At 40.8% G+C, this 11,190-nt stretch overlaps 1 protein-coding gene across 3 annotated transcripts in view; it reads left to right on the top strand.

Moving 5' to 3' along the window:
• Window positions 1-388: 388 nt before the first annotated feature.
• The window catches only part of xpc (xeroderma pigmentosum, complementation group C), a 13,331-nt gene continuing 2,529 nt past the window's right edge, over window positions 389-11,190 (top strand). For 2 of the 3 annotated variants that reach the window (XR_013502240.1, XM_078254544.1), the window contains exons 1-11: window positions 391-899; window positions 3,820-4,125; window positions 4,283-4,379; window positions 5,708-5,792; window positions 5,912-6,069; window positions 6,211-6,331; window positions 6,450-6,539; window positions 7,558-8,448; window positions 8,614-8,774; window positions 9,796-9,877; window positions 10,898-11,029. Coding sequence is in view for 2 of the 3 variants with exons in the window: in XM_078254544.1 (XP_078110670.1) it covers window positions 788-899; window positions 3,820-4,125; window positions 4,283-4,379; window positions 5,708-5,792; window positions 5,912-6,069; window positions 6,211-6,331; window positions 6,450-6,539; window positions 7,558-8,448; window positions 8,614-8,774; window positions 9,796-9,877; window positions 10,898-11,029 (2,235 nt within the window). In the remaining variant the exon portion in view is untranslated. Of the gene's footprint in view, window positions 900-3,819; window positions 4,126-4,282; window positions 4,380-5,707; window positions 5,793-5,911; window positions 6,070-6,210; window positions 6,332-6,449; window positions 6,540-7,557; window positions 8,449-8,613; window positions 8,775-9,795; window positions 9,878-10,897; window positions 11,030-11,190 lie in introns of all 3 variants that reach the window. The other variant, XM_078254545.1, reaches the window with a different exon arrangement.

The following is an 11,190-nucleotide window of genomic DNA, read 5'->3' on the forward strand; positions in this document are numbered from 1 at the left end:
CACCCATATTAGCAGTATTTTATTTATTCATTGCAAAGTTGTGGACTTGCGCTATGCATTCCTATGCAACATGTCACTTTAATTTGATATTGGTTATTTTAGCCTCCTGGACTATCATCCAGGTATGTAGCGATCAGATTTTTGTATCTGCCTGTGTTAAGTGTGATCCCATGTGAGATACCATATGTGTATATATTAGTTATATGTTTTTGTTGTTGTGTTGATGTCCTGTCATGAGCACACTCACGGAAGCAAATTCCTAGCAACTTGCACCGAGTTGTATGGCAATAAAGTATTGAATCTTGAATCTTGAATCTACCAGAAGACTTACAACTTTCAGACAGGTTGCTCACGTCACACTTACGTCGTCTCTCTCAGTTGGAGGCTGCGCAGTAACGCTCGGCGCTCACCGGAAAAGTGCTTCTGATAGCCTTCACTGGTCTCCGTCCAGTTCTCTTAATACATCCATGAGAGCAACGGGATCTGTTGGTCCATTCTATATACAGTATATGGGTTCCATCATAGACATATGGGTTCCATAGCTTGGTTCGGCCGGTGCAACATTAGCGGCGAAGAAGAAGGAGCGGACGTGACGTTGAGTCCGGCCTCCAAAACAACCGGAGTGTTATGAAAGCTGCAGAGTGAAATGTTGGATAACTTCTGTTTCCAAACCCTTACACAACACCAGGTGGACAGCTGACGGGTTTCCGCCTGTCTAGTTTTACCAAAAGACATTTAAATGTAAAGAAAATAGATTTTTATTTAGAAACGTTTGAGAAAAGACAGCATGGCAAAGCGGGGAGGGTGTGCAGAGACAGAGGCCTATACAAAGAAACTGAAGCAGGTGCTGAAGGCAAAGAGCAGCGGAGCAAAAGCGAGAACGAAGAAGAAAGATGCAGGTATGAAATGTTAGGGCTGATGCATCACTCCCATCTGTCCCGCTATATACACACACATACGTTTACATCCTCCCCGATTGCCGCAAATGATGTGTGTGAAGTTTGCATCCAAAAAAGAATGGGAAAACCACGTTTAGTTTGCTAACTAGTGTTTATCTGTGTGTGAATAACTCAGATTGTAAAGTAAGGAGGGCAACTTAGCTTGTTCCAACAGTAAAGGGGTCTATGTAACGCTCAGCATATGCATAAAATAAAGTTTTTTGTTGAGAAGAATACATATTTATCCTGCTAAATGCATCCTGTTTTATATGGTTGGAAAGTTATGAATTATAGCTGATTGTCAGTGCAGACTATCATGCATGAAATTGTTGTTGGTGATGTAGGTTCAGTGATGCAGATCAATGACTGTAACATCAGCTATAATAAACTATGCTACTTTCCCAATATCATTATATAGTGTGATATGGGAAATACATATAAAAAAAAGTTGCATGTAAAAATGATAACAGACCCTTCACAAATGTAAAAGAAAAACTTCAATAACTATTTTAATGGATATTAAAGACAGAAGTGGCAGGAGCGCTTCTGGTATCCCTTTAACCACCTGTGCTCATGGAAAGGAATGCAATTCACAAAAAGGAAGAATTATGACCAAAAAAGTCATAACAAATCAACCAACATTGAGTGCCTGGACTTGATTTTTTTATGACTTTTTTGGTCATAATTCTTCCTATTTTGTTTGTTTTTAACAACAGTTGGTTTGGAATCATTCATTTGGACAACAACATTTTGTGAAATGATAACATGACATGCATATATCATCACAATGTAATTCCACTGAAAGTTGATTGACGATATTGAATTCCTGCCCAACCCTAGAGAGCGATGATTCACTGAATCTGTAGATAAATCCGAAATCGTCAAGGATCTTTAATGGTTAAAAACACATTTTCAGTGTTGTTTGATTTGTGTTCACACATGTGGCTGTTTTATTATTGTTGCTACCAAAAACACACTTTTCGAGCAACCGGAGTGCAGGTGCATGTACGGGTGATATGAATGGTTACTGGAGTGGATCTGCTGGCCCAGATACACATCTGTGCTCCACTTTATCAAAACATGTTTTTGTAAGTGGGGGATCAGTGTGTGTACGTGTAAAGCATGCACCATATGCACCATACATATGCATACCTTTTGCATGCATGTGCATAAATACCTTTTTTTTAATATGCCAGCAGGTGTTTGCCTCTCTCATTTTGATGATTTGCCTCTTAAGCCATGTATTATTTGTTTCTCTGTTACAGTTTTAAATGCATTAGGCAATGTTGTACTTTATTCAGAAAATAGACAGTTAGTGCAGCGGCAGCGTTATTTTAAATGTTCTCTTTGTAGAGTTTTTAAACAGAAGCATTATGGATACCAGGCTGTATTTACTACAGAAACATTATGGTTAGATGTTTGGTACCTTGTGTTTCATCCCTTTTTATGCCTTTCATGTTTTATGACAAGTAATTCATAAACTCTGACTATAATTACCATGAGCCTTTCTGTTTGCTGCTGCGAGGAGGACTCCAACCACAACCACCACTATTGTACTGTTGATGATTTCTTTTGATTAGTGTTTACTCGTATTAAAGGTGCAGTAGGTAAGACTTCCAAAACTAACTTTTTGTTATATTTGTTGAAACTGACCCTATGTTCCAGTAGAACTACATGAAGCAGGTCATTTAAAAAAACATCCGGCTCCTCTGGCACCACCTACAGCCTGTTGTGCGATTTGCAAAAATCCACCGCTCCCTGTTCAGATACACCAATCATGGCCAGGGGGGGGTGTCTAACTGTGTGTCAGTCACTGTTCATGCACACACATTCATTCTCCCTTGTGGGGGGAGGGGCTTAAGAGACCGTTTTGGGCTTTACCTGAAAGGGGGGAGGGACTGAGAAGTTGTCGATGTTAAATTGTTTTGGCTAAGTCCTGGATCTTCACAGTCCTACCTACGGAACCTTTAAGCTTTAATCTTGTAGAAAAAGAACTTTTCCTGTGGCCTCTTACCAGAAACTGAGCTTCAGATCTATTTTCTATGGGCAAAACACACTTTTAAATGTTACCCTATGGTTTACAATAACAAATACGGGTGTGGGGGGGGAAATCGATTCCTGTAGGATTTTTTGCGATGATTTTTAAAATCGATTCTCTTCCCAAAAATCTATATCTTATTTAATTTTTTTTACCAATGATTCACCTAAATATTTTCTGTTTACACGGGACCGCTGACGGCGACTACATCATATCTGTTTCCAACAAAACACAGACCGAAAGCAGAAAATGCAGAAAATTCATGTTATGTACTTCTTAACAAATTATAAATATCAAACTGACTGACTGACATGTGATGTGCATTCTTCCTGTGAAATGTCTCAATTTATTGTCTTTAAAAGTGTATTATTCAGCTTTAGTTTTTGTTAAAGAAGGAAAAGAAATTGCAATACTACTATCGAAACACAATACTTCTAGAATCGCAATAAATGAAAATCGCAGTATAAATCGAATCAGCACCCATGTATCGTGGAAGAATTGAATTGGGACAAAAGCATATATTCAGAGGCCTAATAAAAAATGCATTTAAAAAAAAAAAAAATAGAATGCAGTGCAGGGGCTAATAGTAGCATGACAGTCTATCATGGTGATCTTGTTTGTTAAGGGTGATCATACTTCTGTTTTGCATTATTGTGGTTGAGATTCATTGATGCTAAATACTGTATAACAGCTTTTAAATCACAAAGATCTTAACTATATAAAGAAAGGAAAAAGTGAGAAGTAGAAAACCGAAAATCATACTGTATCCCTTTAATCTACTCCGTCTTAATCATTACTCAAACCCCGTAGCTTAAAACTACTTATTTCTGTCTGTCCTTCCAGCTAATGGCCACACAGAGGAACAGGAGAAGCTCGAGAGGAAGGTCAAACCCAAACCACGGGGCGCCACAAAACGAGCATCAGGGAACACCTCATCCACCACATCCACAACTGCCCCAGCCGTCAAAACCAGTAAATACTTCCAGTCGCCAGTGAAGGAGGAGGAGACTGAGAGTGAAGATGACTTTGACATGGTGAACTCAGCAGCACCTGCGGTTACGGTGAACGCCAAGAGAACAGAGAGAGAAGAAGAAGAGGAGGAGGAGGAGGACAGTGAGGAAGACGAGGATGATTGGGAGGAAGTGGAAGGTAAGTGAGGGATCAGCAGAAAACAGTGTTAGCTTGTTGTGTGTGATAAAACATTTCCAACACTTATATATACAAAGGTGAGAAAGGGTCATAGAATGTTGGAAAGAAAGTGGGGAACGGAAGTGACAAAATAATTGAGTGTGTCTGTGTTGATCAGAGCTTTCTGGGCCGCTGGGTCCAGTTGAACCACCAGAACCTGTCCTGCCCTCTCAGCCGCTTGAGATAGAGATCGAGACTCCAGAAATCAGGAAAAAGTAAGTGGACATTTTGTGTGGTGTAAAAACAGTTGAAGTACAGTTTTGTTTTTAAACTGTGATCTGTTTTAGTTTCAGTAAAATCCCTCTCATCTTGAATACAGTTCCATGTAGCGTTAGCAAACATCTTCAACCTTCCTTCAGTTAGAGCAAGTCTTTTATAAGCTTTTATTTAGTCAGGCTTCTAAGATACATTTTTTTCCCCATGTTCTGCCATAGAGTACCAGAACAACGTTTTCTTTTGACCAGTTATTGCACTTTCGAGAGCGCCCATGAGGGGCTATATCATGAAAAACTCACTTTTTCAGTGCTTGTGCACATACATCTGGAGTACCTACCAACCCACAAAGTGTGAACTTTTTGTGGGCTGCCTAGATCAGAAAAAATGGGATTCAACAAGCCATTCAGAATTGCCTCCTCGACCCTTCCACTTGAGTTCCTTCCTCGCGTCTTAGTCCCTCCGCCGAGGAGAGACGCGAGAGACGCGAGGAAATCATGGGAAGGGAGAGGAACCGAGCAAATGTGTTTTAGTGGTATGAGACATCCTTTCCTCTGAAGCGTCACATGAATTCGTCAGCTGTACGGCTTCTGGGAAGGCTGCTCCCGTGTTTCCTCGCTCATGGCTCATCAGTGATCCCTCCTCGATGCTCGCTCCTCGGGGCAGAAATAAGAGCTTTGAGATGGCCTTCACCGAGAAGGGACAGAACAACCTCCGGTTCCACCGAGGAGTCGAGGAGCTATCAAATAAGGGTTATGAGATGCACCTATAGTATCTCCACCCACAGCTACTTTTTTTTTTTTTAGAACTACCTTTGCAAAGGTGCACCGTATATTTTTCAAAAAGCCAATCAGAGCAGACTGGGCTTTTCGGGAGTGGGGCTTAAAGAGGCAGGCGCTAAAAAGGAGCGTTTCAGACAGAGGCTGAATACAGGTATATTCAGACAGACAGTATGAGGAAAATAAAGTGATTTTGAACATTAAAGCATGTTAACATCTTCTGGTTGACCAAAACCCCCAAATACAAGTATGAAGCTGAACATTTGCATAATATATCTCCTTTAATGTGGACTTACTTCATGTGAAACCGATTCTCTTCGTACTTTTTGAGTCTTGAATTAGACTATTTCAAACATGTGGGCACATTGCATTTTCGTGGGATATTTAGTAAAGCCATTGCATTTTTAAGTCTGATTACAAACATACAGTGTATGCATTTCCAACAGCTAACAGGTGCAAGTTTGTATATATTTATTTTAGATTAGTGTGTGAGTATACACTATGGAGAAACTTCTGTTTTACTCTAATAATCATAATTTCTCATTGGCCAGGCAAAAGAGGCAGGCAGAGTTTGAAATGTATCTGAGGCGGATGATGAACCGATACAAGAAGGACGTGCTGATAGACACACACAAGGTGAAAACGCACAGATTGAACCCACGAGTTCTTCTTATCGCTATCTCCGAATCCTGTGTCTAATATGAAGTTGGCACAGTGGGATTTTGGTCATTGCAAACCTCTGATTGGTCTCTTAGGTCCACCTGATGTGTCTGATAGCCAGTGGGATGTTCCGCAGCCGCCTGTGCAGTGAACCAGACCTGCTGGCCATCACTCTGTCGCTGCTGCCCCCCCACTTCAGCATGGTCGCCAAGCAACGCATCGACCAAAACTACCTCTCTGGACTGCTTAAATGGTGTGTGCTTGTGAAATATGACATGTGTAGCGGTGGCTAAAGTTACTTTTAATGTCAGAATGTGTAAAACCGTGATACAGGTGTAATCACTACTGTATCACCTATTTCCATTTTCTTCTCTCCCTCTCTCTTCCTTTTCAGGTTTAGAGCAACGTTCACCCTCAACCCCAGTCTTCCCTGTGAGGAGCGTCCGGACCCCCGGGCTCTGCTGGAGAGGAGGCTGGCCAGCTTGTCGCTCAGAAACCACCAGGAGATGACTCATGTTGGTATTTTGGCACGAGACTAGTCCAATTGATGAAATCAAATTCAGCCCTTGAGTGAACATACAAAGGTAGAATAAACGATAAATAAAGCTCCTGTGTGTTTTGTGTTTCCTGCAGCTGTTCCTGTTGGTCCTGAGGTCTCTGCAGCTCTTCTGCCGATTGGTTCTTTCTTTGCAGCCGATTCCTCTCAAACCCCCATCTGCCAAGGTACGTCAATCTGTTATTGAGCCCTTTAGAGGATACTGATAGAATTACACTACAGCAGCCACACCAGATTAACATGACTGTTGTATTGCTCTGGCATAGAATACATATTTCCATTTTGAAATCTGTACACATCTGACTCATACAGCATTATTTATCCATGAAATAGAGGATCTCTAAGGCTCATTTGAATAGGTTAACCTGAAAAAGATCATTTAAGTGTAGTGAATAAATGAACTTGCCAAATTGATCTATTCAAATTTATTGTGTACATTTTAGTACAAAATCTATGCAATCATTAAATACAAAAAAAGATGATTTACAAATGGTTTTATAATTTGATATGTTAGTCGGGTAATCCCTTTTGCAGTTGAAAATGTAGGAAACGTCTGTGTGTGTTAACTATATCATTTAAATTTGGGATATATCAGAAAATCTGCTTTTCTGACTCAATCAGTTATGTTCTTAGTCCATGCCATTCCCAACCTTTCAGTCTGATGTACCCCGCAGCCCCTTAAAGATGAACTCAAGCTCATTGGTTAATCATTTCATTGATTTAAATTCATGTTATTTGACACTGTTAATTTTGTTCATACAGTTGGAACTGTCAATGTTTAGGTCCTACCACTTGGTGTAAGTTAGCAGAAGCTTAATGTTTCAACCATTTATTCATTAACTTTTATTCTTTCTTGATGTTTGTTGATTTCTATGTATATTCTTTTAAAATAATTGAGCTACTCCACAATCTTTCCACATACCTCCTGGTACCCCTGGCCTGGGAATCAATGGTCTATACTTTTCAGAAGTTATGTCTGTTTACTCCTTGCATAGTTTTGTTTCTGAGACTCAATTAGTAAAGCAGTGGAAGGACAAAAACACCCTCTCTGTTATTCTTAAAAAGTCACATACTATTGCCTCTACTATGTCTGTTCATTACAGACTTATAGATTACAAAATATTAGCTAGTATTTTGTCTCCAACTCTTATACACATAGTCTAAATATCTCTGTCCTTTTTCCAGGGCAAAGGGACTAGAACATCTACCGGTGCCCCAGGAAAAAGCAACACAAGCCAGCAAACCTCCAAGACTACCTCCCCTGAGCCAAAGGTCTCTACTGGCACCAAGAGACCAGCTGGAGAGGGGAAGATAAATGGAGACAGAGGAGGAAAGAAAGCAAAGACAAAAGACATAAAAGAGGAGACTGCGAAGGAAAAGGAAAAGGGGAAGGTTATAACATCAGGAGGGCAAAGGCCAAAGAACTCTAAACGCCGCAGCGTCGCCTCAAAAGTCAGCTACAAGGAAGAAAGTGACAGTGAAGCAGAAAAAGAGGAGGAGGGGCTTAGTGATGAGGAGGATTTTCAGGCGACCAGTGAGGAAGACAGTGAGGATCCAGAGAGAGGGGCTAAATCCACCAAGGGGAAAAAGAAGAAGAGCAAAGCCAAAGTGACCAACGGCAAGAACACTGCAGCTCCGAAGAGAAGGAGTGGTGGAGGGAAAAAACAGGTAAAAGACGAGGAGGGCAAAGAGTGGGAGGAAGAGGAGGAAGATGATGAAGAAGAAGGAGAAGGAACGACAGGCAACAGAACAAAGCGAAGGAGTGGAAAAAAGAAGGACGGGCCTGGAGCGGACGAGTGGTTGGAGGTGTATCTGGAGAAAACTTCCTCCTGGGTTTGCGTACATGTGGAACATGGTGTCGAGATGCCTCACCTCTGCTCCCAGAATGCAACAGCACCGGTGACGTACGTGGTGTCGGTGGACGGGGACGGCTTTGTGAAGGACCTGGGGAGGAAGTACGACCCCACCTGGTTGACATCGTCCAGGAAGAGACGAGTGGATGAAGATTGGTGGGAGGAAACGCTCGAGCCGTTTCTGGGACCTGAGGACGAGAGGGACAGAAAAGAGGACAAGGAGGTGAGACAGACAGACATGTAGACATTCAGACAGACCAGATATACCAATGATTTATTTTATACACATACAACCTTCTTCCATCTTTTTCTCATTTATAACTGTTTTAACTCTCTTTGCTGATACCACCCATCTTCTTGCTGTGTTTTCCCCATGTTGGCCACCCAGCTCCAGAACAAGCTGCTGAACAAACCCCTGCCGATCTCAATAGTGGAGTATAAGAACCACCTGCTGTACGCCTTAAAGAGACACCTTCTGAAATATGAAGCTATCTACCCTTCAACAGCCACTGTACTGGGATACTGCAGGGGAGAGCTGGTGTACTCCAGGTCAGTAGTAAAACAGTCAGCAGTGCGACCTTATGTTGTTGAATTTGAAGAACACTACAGATTTATACTCTTCAGCTCTCAGGATCCGATAGGACATTTGTACAATATCAGTTGGTTACAGGGTATTCACACAAGCCTCGTACCGTCTGGAAATTTCATGTGGCCGCTTCTTATATACTAGGTATTTGCACACTTGGTCATCAGTTAGAGAGAGAGAGAGAGAGAGAGAGATCATAATAATTCTAGCAGTGGCCATGATGAACAGTGGCAATTATAGTTACAAAAAAGATAATATAACTATGACTAGTAATAGTAGTAGTAGCAGGGATACTCTATAAAAACCAGGAATACACTACGCTGTTTGTTTTGGGTAAGCAAACTGGACATGTTGTAAATCACAGGGTTGTTATGGACACTGGCCGTTACTCTGGAAGACTGTAGTACATAATGTGTTGAGCTCAAACGTGACCGCTCGCACTGTAAATTAGGGCATCATGGAAGTTGACCCAGTTTAGCACTGGTATTTACACTTTGGTCCTGGTCATGAACGTGAAAATATTTTACTTTAAGAGTTGAGAAGAAGCACCTGAATGCTGCATGAGTTTTGGTGTGCAAGAGGTAAGACCATCTCATTGTTTAAGGATCACAGTTTCAGTCTGAAGGACACATTTTCTTTGGCCAGGTGCGTTGAAAGATCAGCTGAATTGGGACACAGCTAATGATGACCTGCGTGTCTGAATTAATTGTGGCTGCGAGCGTCAGTGTCCACCTGGTGGTGCTGTTTGATTAGTTAAACTGTGTGCTTTAAAATGTGCTTGAAACTGTGGTTTTCACATGGTAATAGTGATCTGCTAGCAGTAAATTACATCTGCTGTTGACTGTTGGTGTTTGTTAGGCACTGTTCATACTTACTTACATATACAATTGCATTGGGCTCAATCCATGAATAAAATTCTCGAGGCAAATAAAAATAAATGATTTCTTATTATTCTTATCATGTTTAAATCGTCTTTCTCTTTAGGGATTGTGTGCACACGCTCCACTCCAGAGACACTTGGCTCAAAGAGGCGCGGACTGTCAGGCTAGGAGAGGAGCCATATAAGGTGAGAGAGATTATTCTTCTCAAATTTGTTCTTCTTTTTTGTTTCTCTTCTTTTTTCTCTTCCGTTCATCAATTCCCTTAATTCTGTTCCTCTCTAACTTAATCCCATTCTTGTCAAATCAGTCCAGCACTCTTTATTTGCATGATTCTTGACCAATGTTACCAAATAAGAGGAACAACAGTTAACCTCAAAATGAAAACTTGGTCACAATCTATTCATTTTAATATAATTTAACACTCCACTGATGTTCATACAACCACTTAACACACAGTTTTAACATAGTTAACCACCTTTCTTCCAATACAGATTCCCTCCTCATACTGAAGTGGATGAGGTCTGGTTGATTTGAGCTGTGAAAGTGACATTTGTAGCCAAACAATTGAATGCTCCAAAGAGCAAGTTTGTACCTTACTGCGTAGCATATTATTCAGTTTCAAGAGAAAACATACTTGATTTCTACAGTGTAGACCAAAGTCACTGTAGTTTTAGACTAATTTTACTGAGATTTTAAAATGTTTTTTTTTTTTTTAAAGCATGCAAAGTTATGACTTTGCAAAGCTAAGTTCTTGTCAGTGACTTTGGGGAGCATTGATGCTATTACGTCTCATTTTGTCTTAATTGGATCAATGAACTGATGGTAGGGACAAGTTTGCAGGCAGCAAGAGCCAGAACTGAGTGAGTCTACATTTTAGTATTTCAGCCAGTGAGCGCAGATTAAACACAGTGCTAATGTTAACATGTACAGTGCTTTGCAGGAAAACAAAAACACAGCCAAGCATCTTATTATTTAAATTTGTATAGACAGTACACTGACACAGACATGGTTTTGTGCTTGTAGTTGAATTTAAGTAGAATAATAACCTGTCTGTGGTGACACAGTAGGTCATATTAGTTGTTCAGCCTTAACTGTGATTGAAACTGTGGTAGGACTCAAATCGCTGTGTTTGGTTGCTGTAGGATTGAACTGAGTTGATAAAGAGACAATGTGTATAACCACACCACTGTCTCCCTCTCTTTCAGATGGTGAAGGGTTTCTCTAATCGTTCCCGTAAAGCCAGGATGGCTACTGAGCAGAAGGATGCGAATGACCTGGCTCTGTTTGGAAAATGGCAGACTGAAGAGTACCAGCCTCCTATAGCTGTGGATGGGAAGGTAACCGTCTTTGTGGACTAGAATGATAACTGTGAGGAAATACAGTCACTGTAGCAGCAAATATTATTATACAGCAGATCAAATGGAACATACATTTAATAAACAACCAATAATTTTAGAAGAAAATGTGAAGTGCAGTATTGTTTAAATGTTGTCTGTGT

Source organism: Sander vitreus, chromosome 7, assembly GCF_031162955.1.
Source record: "Sander vitreus isolate 19-12246 chromosome 7, sanVit1, whole genome shotgun sequence".
Taxonomy (NCBI): domain Eukaryota; kingdom Metazoa; phylum Chordata; class Actinopteri; order Perciformes; family Percidae; genus Sander; species Sander vitreus.